This window comes from Ananas comosus, linkage group 10 (genome assembly GCF_001540865.1).
Source record: "Ananas comosus cultivar F153 linkage group 10, ASM154086v1, whole genome shotgun sequence".
Classification (NCBI taxonomy): Eukaryota; Viridiplantae; Streptophyta; class Magnoliopsida; order Poales; family Bromeliaceae; genus Ananas; species Ananas comosus.
In genome coordinates this window covers 3792495-3810256 of record NC_033630.1, presented here as the reverse complement: position 1 = coordinate 3810256, position 17762 = coordinate 3792495, and the positions used below count along the sequence as shown (strand labels likewise).

General features: G+C 32.5%; 1 protein-coding gene across 1 annotated transcript; it reads right to left on the bottom strand.

Moving 5' to 3' along the window:
• On the bottom strand, positions 6639-17279 carry LOC109716412 (peroxisomal fatty acid beta-oxidation multifunctional protein). Its single transcript, XM_020241841.1, has 18 exons — positions 17005-17279; positions 16052-16123; positions 15493-15555; positions 15342-15398; positions 15184-15251; positions 15022-15103; positions 14878-14933; positions 13875-14177; positions 13317-13403; positions 13027-13201; positions 12621-12742; positions 11973-12136; positions 10662-10916; positions 9925-10046; positions 9724-9845; positions 9462-9610; positions 8831-8969; positions 6639-7019 (listed from the first exon to the last, which is right to left on the bottom strand). Exons 1-18 carry the CDS (start codon positions 17096-17098, stop codon positions 6972-6974), a joined length of 2178 nt encoding a protein of 725 aa, XP_020097430.1. The 5' UTR covers positions 17099-17279; the 3' UTR covers positions 6639-6971.

Below are 17762 nucleotides of genomic sequence, written 5' to 3'. Positions count from 1 at the left end.
GCTAAATATATGATGTCGAAAAATTATGAGATTTATTTTCTAGATATTTTAAATATTCTATATCAAGTCTAACTGAACCGATCCTCAATTCGAAAGTCTTATTTTTTTTCGAGAAAAGGTAGCATTGCTACCCGCTTCATCCATTAAGTAAAGGTGAACTAGGCGAAACAGGGTGGAAGCAGCTAGGGCTTCCGGATGGCAAAAGGCCAAAAAAAAAAAAAAAAAAAAAAAAAAAAAAAAAAAAAATCAGATGTACGCAGACCACTCGTCCAACAAGATTCTCAACCTGTCGGAAGAGCGGAGAACGTTGTGGGGTAGTGCCCGGAAAATAAAATTATTTCTTTCCGTCCAGACGACTCACCAGATTCTAGCTAGGCGAGAAAGACGTTTAGATCTCAGAGCAGCGTCGGTGGTGTCGGCAGTTAAGGTCCAGAGATCTCGCACGTCCCCTAGAGCATCGGTCGAAGAAAACTGCCCCTCCATGGTGAGTAGGAGATAACGAGTGAAGATACAGTTGGAGAAAAGGTGGTCGCAATTTTCCGTGTTGAAAGTCTTATTATCGAAACAACTTACAAGTATGAAGGCTTTTGTGCTTTTGAAAGCATACAAGCCGAACTCTAAATATGTATAATATAGGTGTAAGATTATATATAAATCTTACACCTCAGATTCTCTATAGTCCGAATTTACTCATTGTTCATATTGATTTTTTTTTTTATTATAAAAATCTAAAGAGATTTTTAAATCCTACGATCATAAGGTGTAAGATGTAAAACCTATAATAAAGTGTATATATATATAGAGAGAGAGAGAGAGTCCGGCTACTATACTTATATCATCCACTCAACCATAGGGGACCATTATCATTCTAACCGTATATGTCTTCATCCAATGGCTGAAAACTTATGAGTACAAAAAAATTTATACTTATAAAAATATAATAGCTTTAGTCTATATATATATATATATATATAGAGAGAGAGAGAGAGAGAGAGAGAGAGAGAGAATTAGACTAGAATACTATTAATAGTAAAACCCTCTTTTTGCTGTCAAGTTTTTAACCCTTGGATGAAAAATTGTAGGGTTGGGATGATATTAGTTAGTTAGAGTTGAGTGGTCCCCCTAGGGTTGAGTGGTCCCCACTGGGTTATAGTATTTAATCCAATGGTTAGAAATGATGAAAAGAATTGATCCAAAGGCTAAAAAACTTGTAGCAACAATGAAATTTTACTACTAATAGTAGCCCAGTCCAACTCTATATATATATATATATAGTTGAGCTGGAATACTATCAGTAGCAAACGGGCTCCGTTGCCACCCATTTGTTTTTGGCCTCCAAATCAACGATCGGCACCGTTGAACATGATCAATATCACTTGAAGTATCTAGAAATCAAATTTCATGGTTTTTCGATATTATTCTCTTGTCCATCAAGTGGGCGTAAAAATGAACGGTTGAAAATGAATATCTTCTAAAAAGTGATGATAGAAATTTTTTAATCACGATCAAGATTATAAATCTTGTTTTAAATAGTTTAAAGAATTTTCTAACCAAAATGCAATTAATTTGGATAACTTTATATCGTTAAACGAGAAAATACCTCATATCTATCATTAAAATTACAAATTTTAAAACCCTTTGATCATTAGGTCAATGATGTCGAAAAAATTTGAAATTTGGTTTTTACATACTTCAAGTGGTATAGATCATGTTTAACAGTGCCAATCTTCGATTTGAAGGCTCCAACATCGAAAACAAATGGGTGGCAACGGAGCCTGTTTGCTACCGATAGTATTCCTGCTCAACTATATATATATATATAGAGTGAGGCTACTATGCTATTGGAAGCACGGAGCCTTCTGTGCTTCCAGCTCGTTTTCGATGTTGCGACTTTCGAATCGTCGATCGGCTCCGTTAAACTTGATCTAGAGTATTTGGAGTACCTAGAAAATAAATTTTATTATTTTTCGATATCATTTGCCTAGTAATCGAATGGGCTCAAAATCAACAAATTTCAATGGCCGTAGTGAGCCGTTTGCAAGTTTAACGGTGTAGAAATATCCAAATTACGTGAAATTTTGATAGAAAATTCTTTATACTATATAAAATAAGATCAATATCTTTGATTTAAAATTTTAATGTCATATTATTAACTTTTGTAAGATTTTTATTTTCAGCCGTTGATTTTGAGCCCCTTCGTTCACTAGGCAAATGATATCGTAAAATCATAAAATTTATTTTCTAGGTACTTCAAATAATCTAGATCAAGTTTAACGGAGCCGATCGATGATTCGAAAGTCACAACATCGAAAACGAGCTAGAAGCACGGAAGGCTCCATACTTCCGATAGCATAGTAGCCTCACTCTATATATATATATATATAGAGAGAGAGAGAGAGAGAGAGAGAGAGAGAGAGAGAGAGAGAGAGAGAGAGATATTGAGCCCAGTTACTATACTCTTATGAGTACGATCACCTTCGCATTTGTAAGTCATTTTTTATGATAGAGCTTCCGAATCGACGCTCCATACCGTTAAACATTATCTAAAGCATTTAAAACTTCTAAAAATCAAATTTTATATTTTTTTGATATTATTTATCTTACAATTAAAAGACTTCAAAATTAACAATTTTTAATGGCCGGTTTGATATACTTACTAGTTCAACGGTGTACGAAAATCGAAATCGATTGAATTTTTGGTAGAAAATTTTATTTACTAGATAAAGATCAATAACTTCGATTTTAAATTGAAAAATTCGATCATCCATTTTTAGTACGTTGTTCAATTTTAAATACACTTATACATCGGAATAAATTTTACGTCTCTTTTATTCAAGGTTTACAAAACTCATTTAGATTTTTAGTATTAAAAAGTAGTAAATAAAACTAGCAAAAAAATAGTTTTTTTTTTGGATGAGTGAAGTGTAAATCTTAATTCTAGTCTATAGGTATAGAGATAGCACTAGCTATTTTATACTAATGATGAGCATCTTTTATTGTTGTCTAATTATTTGATTAATATTAGTTATTTTTAAATTAATTAAATCTAAACTTAAATAATTAACTATAGAAATTTAAAGTTTAGATAGCAACCGACTAAAGGGCGAGAGTTCAAACGTCTCTAATACATTTAACTTTTCGTTTTCAAACTTAAACTTCAAAATTTCACATTTTATAAACTATATATAATAAAATATAGCATTTTAATCACCATGTAATTTATATTTTCTCATTCTATAATTTATAAAGTATAGTACGTACGTAATTACTCCGCCCGTTTAACGAGAGAATTTAAAAAAATTTAAAATAAAACTACAAAAGAACGTACTGTACCATGCATATGAGAGCATTTAAGATTTGTATTTTTATTTTATTAAATTTCAAACATGACACGTGATACTACATCAATTCTTAAATCAAAGCTACGTACATATCCCATGTAAACTAATAAATAAAAACATTCTCGGTTCATTTGTGAAGTACACGGAGTATCACTCTTTCATATTTGTTGTTTCATGTTGAGTTGTAATCAACATGTACAGGATTTTCAAATGATGCTTAAAAAGAAAAAAGAAAATAAAAGGGATCAAGAATGGTTATCTAAACAACCATATATATATATAAAAGAGAAATTGTATATTTAAATTTAAAAAAGAAAATATATTTTATTCTAGATGGGTACAATATCTCATGAGTGCATCATTGTAACTAAAATGACAATTTTTTTTTGATATTTATAGAGTGATTAATTCATTGTGCAATTTATTAAGAGAGTAAAAAAAAAAAAACAAAAAACAAAATACAATAATAACTCGTGTTTGAATACAATCAATGTCAAATAATGATCGCCCCTGTATATAAAAACCACTCAATTAATTCTGAACTGTAAGAAGAGGGTGTTTTCCACAAGTGTACGTAGTTCTTATATTGCTGTGAAATATAATCTAGTTTTGACAATTATAATACATTACTTATATTTCAAGCTAATCATAATGCATGTGTTACGTGAGGTAGTAAACTAGTAATAAATCTAATAAAAAACGATAAGATAATTTCGTCTCAAAATGATGCTTTAAAAAAAATTATTTTTTGTACTTTTAAGATGAGCATATATACCTCCATCCTCTATTTATTTATTCACTTCATAACATTTATCACGAAAAACAGAAAGAAAAAACAGAAAAAAAAATCTAGTTAGTAATGAAGGGAGCTCACATTTAATTTGTATCAAATCTTACCATTAATGACAAAGCTATTTTCTAGGCGATCATTTCTATTGCAGATGGAAAAGGATCTAACAGGTACGTGGATAAAATTTCAGTGGCAATGCGCTTTATTGAAGAGCCCCTAATATGATACCACGGGATGTCAATAGATACGGATACCTGAAATTTTATTTGAACCTGAATCTGAACTTAGTGGATTTATCTGATACTAAATGGATATAGTTTCGAATATGGATATTAAAAATGAAAACCCAATGGATTTGGATTCGGATATAGATTTTGATTGTACCCGCTCTGAACCCGAATCCGAACCCAAACCCAAAATTATTTTAGTATTTTACATTATGTATAAGATATATATGTTTGATGTTATATTTGAATTTATACTTTAAAAATTTAGATTTAATGTAATATATTTTGAAATATTGTAAAGAGAAATAATTATTTCGGGTTCGGATTTTTGGGTTCGGCCTCGGCTTCGGATTTTGAATTTTTGGTCAGACTTGGGTTTTGATATGGATTTTAAAATCTTTCAGATTCGGATTCGGGTTCGGATTTTTGAAAATTCGACCCATTGACATCCCTAATTTTGCCTCCTTTGTTGGATATTTTTTAATATTAATATTCAAACAAAAAAAGATTGAACTCTGAAAGAAAGATTAGACTTTTGGATAGAGCTTATATAAAAGTGACACGTAACAGCGAATCAGGGATTCCTCAGTGAGACTTTGGTAGAGAACTCTCCACCGAAGTTTTTTTTCTTAATAATTGATATCCGAAATCCCGAATTTGAAATTCGAGTGCTTTACATTTCCAAGTCAAATAATTGTGCTTTTTAAATTGTGAAAAATGGTTGCTACCATTTATTGATGTAGCGAGACATAGTCAATGCCACATAAATTGATTAGCCTACTGATTATTAATGCATCAATTAACTAAGTTTGCCGTAACCTATTCAAATTGTTCACATGTTTTTAAGTAAACTTTGGTATATTTTTTTTTTTTCAAAAAAGCACAAATATTTTTTTTATAAAAAAAGGAACTTTGGCATATTTAGTGCTTAGTCCAAATTAACTCCACTCCTCTTTAGGACTTCAATCTTTTTTTTTTTATTAACTCTATACAATTTTACTTTATCATCTCATCGTAGTTTAAAAATTTATACTTAACTATCTTGTGGTATAGCACTTTTTACTTGCAAGCTTTTGTGGTTTAAAAAATTTTACTTAAGTAATATGTTATTTTATTTTTATTTTGTTGTAAGGATATATATTGTTAAATAGGATATCACCTTATGATTTAAAAAAAAAAAATCACTATACTATCCTATTGGCCATAGATTTTTTTTTGTTAAATAAAAATAAAACTACTGAGTAATTATGTAAAACTTTTTGACCTACGAAATGGCAAAGTAAAAATGTGTTGAACCACAAGGGTCAAATTGAATTTACCTTTTCATAACCAATGTTCACTCTAATTCTAATAATCTAGTTTTGTTCCTTCAAATTAAGCCGTCATTATCGCATAAATAGTTCTAATTTTAGGTTTATTCAGTACAAAATTGCTTAAATAATAAATTAACAAATCTAGTTATTTGATTAAAGTTGGGCCAATATAGGAATGCAAACGGGGCAAATCTGAAGGTGAGAAGGGTCCTCCACCTTCCACCCTATTTTTTTGGCAGATTGGACGGATTCGGAACGGATTGATTTTTATCTTAGTTTTTAACCCTATTTATTATTCCATTCAGTGCATATCAGGTTAGGAGCAGACCTTTAACAGATCATGACAGATTTGGAACAGATCATTTTTTTTCCTTAGTATTGAATCTGACTTACCGCCTCATTCGGAGCGGATTTGGAATGAAAACTTCATCAACCCGGATCCATCTGCATCCTTATCTTTAGGTACAAACTTACAATTAATTGAGCTGTAGAGAGATTATGAAATAATGGAAAACCTCTTTATGAAAGTAATCCAACCCATTCGATTAATTGCCATTGTATTTTTTTTTTAACTAATTTTATTTTGTCCATTAATTGTCATTTTTTTAACTAATTTATTCTGTCCAACTCAGCACCAGGATGGAAAGAGAAATATCTTTCACTTTTTGCTCCACCCTGGCATTGAGTTGGACAACATAAAATTATTCAGTCAAATAAATCTTTAAAAAAATTATTTGATTAAATACAAATTTTTAAAATAGTATTATGCAAAGCTCCTTTCAACGAATTAGGGGCAAGCAACTTAACATATCTATGCACAAGAGAATTCTTTTTATTTATTAGGACGCTCTTCTATATTTCACACTCAGAATCGAACCAAATTTGAGTATGCAGGATTCAAATCCAAGTCTCATAATCCCCGAATAGAGGATACTTCCATAGATAAGACAAATTTCGAGAATGGAGGTTAGATACTTAAGTTGTAGTAATCAGCATATTGAGAAAATAGCCACAGTACACACAAAGCAACATGAACTCTCAGAGGGAGATTAAACATGGGACTCAGTAGCTACTTGAACATCAGTTAAAATTTACATACGTTTTACAAGCTTCAGATAAGAGAACTTATTGAAGAGCTTATTATTCAGAATATTGATGATTATTGTTTATGATCCTTAATCAAAAAGATAAAAAGAAAAAAGGCGGATTCTTCGTAGTAATACGACAGCTATTATGAAAGGAGCTGAGGACACTGATAGGGGAAGGCTCTTGGAATCTCTGGCAACTGGGGAAGAATCGCTTACAAGCGCGCCCTTGACGCTTGCGATGAAGATGTACTCGGCAAGCTCTGCAATGAAAAAGATGAAATAAGAGTATGATTTCAAGGGTCTATAAATAAACGGGAAGGTATAACACATGTAAAGATAATGTCAGTTCCCACATCGCAAGCGAGTCAAATGGAGAAATCGTATTTAGATTACGATTTCTACACCCAGAGCAACAATTTGGTGTCCTTAGTATAACAAGAATAAATGGCACTTAAAGATAAGAGTAATGTTTCAATTTCTCCTAATCAAAATGCTATTAACGAGGACAATAATATTAATCAAGTTTATGGTAGTTTATCTCGAGATGGACTTCCATACTAACTGAAACAAAGATTTCATTTTGACTTTTCTAAGTTTACTTGTCCCCACCTATGAAAAGAAAGCCTGACAATTTTATGGATTTTTTTGGAATTTAGTGTGCGAGAGATTCTTTTAGTAAATGAGCACAACACTTTGTTGGGCCAAATCTCTCAGGTACCGTTTGGTTGGGGAACAAGGGGGGGAATAAGCCCTTGTTCCCCCCTTTGTTCCCAAACGCTATGTTTGGCTCCCGGGAACAGTAGTTCCCGGGAATCTGGAACTAGCTGGAATAAGGCTGGAACTGCTGTTCCACCCGTTTCCTGGAACAAGCTTGTTCCTTGATGAGAACAAGATTAATTAAAATCTAAATTTAATTTTAATGGCAGTAAATTATTAATTAATCTAATTAATATATTTAAATTATTATTTATTATTTTAATAATTAAATAATTAAATAATTTATTATTTATAATTACTTATTAATAATTAGATAATAATTATTATTAATTTATTATTTATAATTAATTATTAATAATTAATAATATTTATTAATTTTTTATTAATAATTATTAATAATTATTATTCTTAATGATAATCGATATTATTATTAATATATTATTTATAATTAATAATTAATAATTAATATTATTATTTATTAATAATTAATTAATAATTATTATTCTTAATAATTAGATAATCGATGTTATTATTAATTTATTATTTATAATTAATTATTAATAATAATTATTATTATTTATTAATAAATATTAATATTAATTATTATTAATAATTAGATAATCAATATTATTAATAATTTATTATTTATAATTAATTAATAAGAATAATTAATAATTATTATTATTTATTAATAATTAGTAATAATAATAATTATTATTAATTAGATAATTGTTATTATTAATTTATTATTTATAATTAATTATTATTATTAATTATTATTTATAATTAATTATTAATAATTAATTTTTTATTTATTTTTAAGTAATATTTTTATGTTAATTAATTATATAATATAATTTTAATTGCAAATTATAACGTTTATTCCTCTTGTTCCAATCTAATCATCCAAACACTTTTTACCTTATTCCCAGGAACAACCCAATTTTCATCCAAACGCAAAATTGGTCTAATTCCTGCTTATACCTGAACTTGTACCTATCCCTAGAACTAGCAGTTCTTACTTATACCCGAACCAAACGCAGCCTCAAGAACCCAGAGGAATGCTTGCCAATTTTTGCGGTTGACCTAAGATTCAACAAGAATCTAATCTATTTGCTATCTGGTTACAACTCAAAAAACATAAAAAACTATCAAAACGAAAAAAAAAAACATGGAATCAGCAAAAACTTTTTAAGAAACATTACTCATCACTTTTCCGAAGTTACTTATCAACAAATATTTTGAACCAAGGACAACTCAAAATGATGTAATGCCAAAAAAGTTAAAAAGAAAAAAAAAATCAAATCAGAATGAAGTAAAACAAAGAGAAACTAGAGGATGATGGGTTTCATACCAATGGCAGGCCATTTTTGGCTCTTTCTTCCAAATATGGTGATGGTTTGAAGAACCCACCATAAAGCTCAGCCCATTTGTTTAGCCGTGAATATATATATGGTGCTCCAACAGTCTCAGCCCAAAAAACAAGGCCACCCCTTCCATCAAAAACAAAACAGTCACTCAGAGTGATGTCGATCAAACTTGATATCTGAAGAGAACTCCAAAATACAATCATTGTATAGGTATATCAAAACTTAAATGAGACAACTTGAAAATGATACAGCAGAATAACACGATCTTTTTTCCTTGACCTTATAACCAGCAGATCGGAAAAACACAATCTTTTTTTTTTCTTGATCTTATAATAAGCATATGGTGAAAATTTGAACATTTAAGGCAACTTTATTAGTAAAATCTAATGTCAGTTTTGATGCAGTTTGTAAGCCTAAAAGAGAAATTGAGATCCAATCAGACTATTGGAGCAAAAATGTGAATTAATGGAAAAACAAATTTCTTTTTGAGAGAAAAACTTGTTTGTGTAAGACAGTAGGTATGCACCTAAAGCTTGCTCAACATACTATGGAAGTACAACTTTCCCCTATAAAAACCACCTCTTAAATAAAGCAGGCCTTGTTTAACGGTCTTACCTGTATCTAGGGAAACCCATTCCAAGAACAGATGCAATATCAAGATCCGATGCTCGAACTACAATATTCTCATCCATGACCCTGCATGCCTCATTAACAACTGGGAAGAAAATCATCTCCAAAATGTCCTGGTCGCTGACATTAATGGGCTAAAAATAACAAAAAAGGGATCGCATCAAGCAACGCCCAATGAATAATATAGAGGAAAACAAAATTGTAAAAACTTGCTGATTCGAAGCTACACAGAAGATGAAAGAGGGACCTTTCCACCAGGCATGATGTTGGTTCGTCTTCTAGATTCTTCGATAATCGAATGTACACTAGGATCGGGTCGCGGTTTGCTACCTTTTTCATATATGTAGTAACCTTTACCATTGCTCTTGCCTGTCAACATTACAAGAAGTTCAATAAAAAGATTAAAAAATCTTAAATTACTTAAAGAAGTTGAGATTAGCTTTTACACCTTGTCTTCCATTTTCAACCATCAATTCAACTAGGCCAGATTTAAATAGCCGACCCTTAAAAGCAGAATCATATATATCTTTTACTGCCAAAGCCACTCCATAACCAGCCACATCTTGGAGTCTGAAACGGTCAGTAGCAGTTTAGTATAGCAGAAACATTGACATGAAATAAGAAAATTAACAATGTACAAGTGACACATAAAACTACACTAAAATATGGTCGGCATTTGCAAGAAAACATTGCAGCGAAGTGGAGGTAGCTGTTACAAGCTTGAAGTCCAATAGTAAAGATGGAGGGAAATACTGCTGGGTTAGCATATGCATTACTTGTCAGCTTTTAAGTTCAACTGTCATAGGTGACGGCAAAACTCAAGCAAGCCAAAGACATCTTCCATATAAAAAACCCAAATTAAAGAAATGGTTACACCTAATATCATTCCTCATGCATTTATGTAAATAAAAAATAGAATAAAGGTGAAAAAAACCGGCTATAGTATCGAACAAATTTTTCTGATGAGATAGTTTAATGCTGAAATCTGGGGTATGATACAGTTTTAGACAGAGACAAAGTGAAACATTGTTTTCTTGTAACATGTTTCCTGACCTTTCCAATAACAAAAATAGCTGGAATAGTTATTGTATCCTTTCATTTACCATAGAATACTTCGATTATTATTTGCACTTTCCGTCTAGAATACTTTCAAAAAAAAAATAGAGATAGAAAAAGAGGGTTTACTGGAAGGGACCCATTGGCATGCCAAACTTGCTTATTACGCGATCAACTCTGAACACATCCACACCCAGATGAACTAGGAGATGTGCTCCTTGGGAGTATGGGAAGAAAGTGCGATTGACTGCAAAGCCTGTACAGTTTCCAACTACAACAGGGACCTTCTTTATGATCTTCCCAACATTCATGAGATCCAGGATTACTTGCGGCGATGTTTTCTCCATCCGGACAATTTCCAGTAGAGGCATTACATGAGCAGGACTGTCAATGAAAGTGCATCAGACTGTTAAACCCAGAGGGAGCAGAAAAGTTCAAGGTTTAATTGGATCTTTAGTTAGCAGTAAATTTAGTATATGGAATTCAAAGGAGAATTAAGCTTCATGAATCCTGATGACGTCATAGTGGAAGAGAGGGACTGCATATGGAAACTCAATACCTTGTGGTTTCCTATTTAAAAGAGAAGAACATAAAGTACCAAGAAACAAACAATTAAAAATAATGAACTTGGTGAGTATTCTCTTGCACATGACGGCAAGTTTTCACTCTTATATGAAAACTAACAATTTGTCCCTCTAAAAAGTTGCAGTTAATGGACAATACATACAGTCCAGGAGCCATGTTAAACATGTTTGTAAAACATGTATCATCCTCTTATAAGTGAGGAAATCTAGCATTAAGAAGAAGAAAAGTATTTCAATTAAAAATGGATACAGCAATATGGTAAAGCACAATATGATTACATATATAATGCTCTGTTGTTCAGAGACAAGTTATAGACACAAAAAGAGAAAAAAAAAAAGGTGCAAACATAGTTACAGGAAACGGCAGACTTATGGATAAAGAAAATGCCTCCGACAAGATACTAGTGCTAACATATTCTTAACACCAATGTCATAGTAAAAGTCCTACTTCAAGTATAACAAGCAAGTATCCTTTTTTTCTGTCATTTTTCCTGCTGTACTCTTTAGTCATTATAGAAAAAAATGAGTGACCCTAAATTAGTTTTACTTATGCAACATATAAAAAAAAGAAAAACAAACAAATTGCAATAACATAAATTTGAAAACAAGCATGACAAGCACCATCATGTATACCATTACGTAAATTAATTTCACTTTTATGCAAACATAGCCGCATCATCTCTCGCCTCTTATTAGATTACATAGAGAAGTGCGATTCTTTGAATGCAATTTGATGGTGCACGCACCACAAATCAAAATTGGCATTTGTAACTAGAAAATGGTAGTCAACAATATTAAGCTCAAAATAGTTATGCGAAGTTATGGACTGTAACTGATACAAAACATGCAACCTGACCTGAAAAAATGAGCCCCAATAATCCGATCTTGGGAATGCGTTCGCTCTCCAACAATATTTAGATCAATGGTCGAAGTGTTGGTGGCCAGAATGCAGTGGGGAGGACAGGCTTTTTCAATATCAGCAAATATTGACTGCTTCAACGGAATCTTTTCAATGACAGCCTATAAAATGAGATAGCACCATTTAGAATTCTTTTACAAATATGGCAAATATCTCCTCAACATATCGAAATAGAAAAAGAACAAAAAATGTTGCAGAAAAAACCCATCAATTTTTTGCGAAATTAATTTGTAAAATCAGAATTTATAGATGCCCTCTCCTGCAGAGATTTCTGGCAATTTGCGACAGTGTGAGCATGAAGTTCTGTTAAAACTATGTTCACTATCTTGATCCCCTCACAGGGCCTGGAAATTTATAAAACCCCTCACATGGTGTTTTCAACATATCAACTCACAATAATGTGCGGTAAGCTTTTCACCTTTAGCCAAAATCCTAGCGTTCAAACATGAACCAAAAACAACTTGATTCTTATACATTTTGAATGACAACGAATTTTCTAACACACATCTACCGTGAATGAGCTTCTATGACTATGCTGCATTATCACTAGCACAACAAAATGTTAAGAAAAGTTGCAAGAATGACCTCTATAACCATATCAACATTCCTGAATTCCGAGTAATCCAAGACACCTTCGAGAAGTGATAAGGCTTTCTTCATCTTATCCTGTGTCAAAGAGCCTTTCTTCACTAAGCCTTCTAGATTTGCTGTCACGAATATAATGATGAAATTTCTCAGAATAATGAAATTTTAAATACTGTAGAATATTAACTATAAAGAACAATTCTATTATTTAAAATCTTAACTATAAAGAACAATTCTATTATTGTACTAAATTTTCCTGAATCTTACAGAACCATAGGTTCATAGAACAAATATGACATAAATTTTACTTATTATTTTATGAATAATTTGCTTTTGTCAAGAAAAATTATACAGATAAAAGAGAGTTGTCAAGAAAAACAATCTAAAAAAGAACTATGAGTGACACCTGCTATTAGTTTCTGTCCTCTCTGTAGAAACTTGGTGTCAACCTCCTTAAGCACAACAGGAATATTACTTAGAATAAGAGCAGTCGCTATTCCAGAACCCATTAGACCGCCACCAATCACAGCAACTTTTTTTATCTGCCTTGGTTTCAGACCAACATCAGTAACATTTGGTACCTGTCCATAACCAATCAATGATACAGTTAAAACTTAAAAGGAATGAGAGCAAAATTTGGCAAAAATAGAAAATTTAGTTCGCATCATTTAAATACAAACAGATGACATGCAAAACCTTTGAAGTAGCACGTTGTGCGAAAAAGACATGAACAAGCCCCTTTGAAGTGCTTGACAGCACCAACTCCTTGAAAAGCTTTGCTTCCTGACATTAGAAAATCAACTTTGTTAAATGCACGTAATGAGCAACTAGAGTACGAAAACCTTATAAACAGGACCAAAGACTGATAACCTAAAGCATGCTATTACAAGTGGCATGTATCTTTTGGATCTCAATAATTGCTCATATAACAAAAAATAACTCACAAACTTATCATATCATCAGAACTGACAATCTCATTATGTATGTTAGTATGTTATGCATCACTTTTCAAACTTATTGCACTTCAGGAAAAAACCATCAACATTTTGCATTATACTCCAAAAACAAAGTAAGGCAATTGAGAACATATTGAAAAAAGTAAAACTTTGAAATATTAGAAAGTAGACATACACTTGAATGACTATAAATAAGAGTATAATGAATCAAAAAAACAAACAGGCCAGCACTGGATTCAGATGTCCAGTGACTAATGCTGCACTAGTAGTATACAACATATAGGAGATGCATGCGTACCTTCAGAACACCAGCATATCCTCCGAAGTTAACACCCTCTTCGATTGCATCGAGACAGACTTGGTGTTGGGGCATATTAGGAGCTATCCTCTTAGCCTGCTGCCTCGCAGCTTGCAAGATCTGACGTGCTTCAGAAAGAGACCCAAGTCTGTCTGTTCGACGGAGAGAACTAATCCAAGGTTTTCGGCGCTCTGCAATATCTAAAGCCCACTGTCGTGATATCTCAATCAACTCTTTTGGAGAGACAAGGGCATCTATAAGGCCGTATTCTTTCCCTTCTGTAGCCGTGATCGACTTTGATTGCTGCATCAAAAGTCCATTTTACATCCTATCGTCAACTTAAAACTTCTTGTCATGACAAGAAAACTATAACTTAACAATTCATTTGATGGAAACAACTCTAACGAGATAAATCGAAGTATCAAATAGTTCTATATAGAAATGTAGCATGTACATATGGACAAAACATATTTATATAGGTACAATACATGGCAATCTATCTGTGCGTACAATTAGTGATGGTTTGACACTGTTGTAGTTAATAGTTTGCCTCATAACCTAAAAGTAAATTCTAAGGTAGTGATCAGATGGAGGTAGAGTCAGTATAGTTGTAAATATATCTCCAATATTCCACTAGACGCCTTGGGATATGTCAGATTCCTAACTAGAACTAGACATACAAAAAATCACCATTAGAAGCTCTAATCTGAGATGATAGTATTTCAGGAGGATAGAATGAAAAAGAGATCCTATATACAGCCTGTTCTTTCATCAGTACTCACTATCTTACAAGTTGCAAGCAATGAACTAGAATTCTTCCACCAAATACTAATCCTATACTACTAAAAACTACCAAAGGAAAAAAGCACCTTCAATTATTTGTCAGACTCATATAAGAGAATCACAATAAAACCTTCCAGAATGAAAATAAATATTAGATGACTTCATGAATGCAAAGAAATATAAGTTATATGATCTTGTGGTTAGCATAAATAAGACTCACCAGCATCATCTCTATGGCTTTTTTCAACCCCACGAGCCTTGGCAAACGCTGGGTACCTTTAAAGTAACCAAGTTCTTTGTGAGACTGGGCAAAGAATTTCACAGAGAAAGGTGAGCAGACCACAGAAGTCTGAATCATCATTACCTCCAAATCCAGGAATAACTCCAAGAGTCAATTCTGGCAAGCCAAGTTGAGCTTCTGGGGTAGATATGCGAGCATGGCAACCCTGGTGAGATCAAAGGATTTACAGAAGTTATAAGAATTTCGCTGCAAAAATGAGATTTTAAACTGAAACTGGTAACAAACCATTGCTAATTCCAGGCCACCACCCAGAGCGAGACCCTGAATGGCTGCAACAGAAGGCTTCCTAGCATCTGCAAAGGGAGGCATGTATATAAAAATGTGTTCTCATCGTATTAAAATGATAATGTTAAACAGTAATGACAAAAGACATCAAAAGACACCTTCCATTATGTTCACCACGAGTTCAACAGATACATCCGGAAGACTCGAGAGATCTCCTGCAAGCCACAGATGCATGAGTAAAGGCAGAACATAATCAAGGATTAACTTCTAACAATGGGCCAATAATGCAGCTGATTAAAGATAGCATACCAGTCTTATGTATCTGGGCAAAAACATTGATATCAAATCCTCCAGAAAACTTGCCATTGTCACCTTTATAGGAGGAAGTGAAAATAAAATCAGATGCAATTATAAGAAAGACCGAGACAAAACATAACAGTTCACTAGTTTTTTCCTTGAACCTGCCAAAGATGCAACAGACCAAGGGATAACAAGAGAATAATCACAAAGTCTCGTCTGAGAGTAGAAACTCAAATACTGAACTAGATCATACTTTGCAAGGTTAGGCGAAACATCAGATGCCCTCCTAGACGTAAGAGTGATAAACCGAATATGTTATATCAATTAGCGTACTCAGCTTGGGCCAATCAACCGATAAGCATACCAAAGAAAGCTGTTAAGGGCCAAAATAGGATACATGTTGGCTACTCTCTACTTTTATCTGAATAATAAAATATCGCCTCTTTTTTTTTTCTAATTCCTAGCTACCACTAACTTCAAAATCCTCTCCATAACTAATCTTCACTTCAAAGCCGTAACATCCCCAAATTAAAGAGCAGGAAAACAAATCAGAAACTCGAGAGCTCACCGGTTAGCACGATGGCTTTGACATCGCCTCTGTTCATTGCTTCAGCATACTTCTCCTTCAATCCAGAGATAACTACATCCACCAGAAGCCATCAATCAGGAACATAACATTAAAAACAGATTTTTTTAAAAAAAAAAAAAAGAGAAAAAAAAGGCCTGCAACTCTGGGCCGATTGTTACAATCCTAAGTTTAAAACATTTAAATGTACCACCAAAAAACAATCAATGAACCAACCACCTATTATGAACTTTGTCAAGAGCTCTAAACAGTGTCAGCAAACTGTCAACTTGGAGTGAAAATATATCAAATCACCACCTGAAACTTCTGCCAGGTTAATAGATCACCTCAACAGAGCCATATTACAAATCCTTAAATAAACTTAGAAAATTTTTTAAAAAAAATTATAATTTTTCTGTCACCTGAGAATAACGCGTTGACAGCAACAACAGAGAAGGGTCAAGTTGAGTAATTATACAATCGATTGATTAATTAGTTGAAAATTTTAAGATTTTTGTACTTCAGTAGGCTCTCGGGCTCTTTCCCCATGAACAAAATCAGGAAAAAAAAATTGAAAAAAAAAAAAAAACTACGGATCATTGTACACAGATTCTCCGCTCCAATTAGCTACAAACATTAAATATGAACACCAAAATAAAAAGAGAGAGAGAGGGAAGTTCATGGGAAAAGAGCTCAAGTTGATTACTTAGATGAGAAATTTTGCAATAAATTGATTACTTAGATAAAAACTATAATTCAGTATGCTCTCGAGCTCATTTCCCATGAAAAAAATAAAATAAAATAAAATAAATAATTTTCAAATAAAGAAAAAAAAAACCCTACAGATCACAAATCACGGGTTCTCAACTCCAATTAAGCCACATACATTAAATAAGAACACCAAAAAAAATAAAAAATAAAAATAAAAACTAAAGAGAGAAATAGATCGTGATTACTCGCGGGATGCAGCGCATTCACGGGGGGGTTGGAGATGGTGATCACGGCGACCCCGTCGCCTCCGACGTCCATGGAGACGCGGATCCCGGCCATGCTCAACGGATCAAAAATCTAGGGTTTTCCTCCGCGAGCGCGAGAGCGAGAGAGCGAGATCGGTTCCCTTCCTCAGTTGGGGTGGGGGAAACGTGTACGTGTAGTAATAATAAAGTAGTATAACGATTTTGTAGACGAAGACGATGATGATTCCCCACGCAAGTAGTGAGTAGTAAAAGGTTATCACCTCATTATTAATAATAATTAATAGAAACCGAGGAACCGCGGTACGCTGTACCTCATCACAAGTTTACAATCAAATGTCGCTTTCCCACGTGGCAATTATTAGATTTTTCAAAATATTTAATATAATTCATATATATATATATATATATATATATATATATATATATATATATATATATATATATATATATATATATATATATATATATAGTCCGGCTGGGATACTATTCATAGCACAAAGCATTTGATGCTATTAAGTTTTATGCCGTTAGATTTACTTTTGTTATTATTTTCATCCGTTCGATTATACTATTCAACTAACAACCAACTCAACTCTAGAAGGCCCACATCATCCTAACCGTACATATTTTAATCTAAAGGCAGAAAACTTAATAGCACTAAGTCATTGGTCCTATTAATAATATTACAGTCTACTTATATATATAGAGAGAGAGTAGGGTTACTATACTCTTATGAG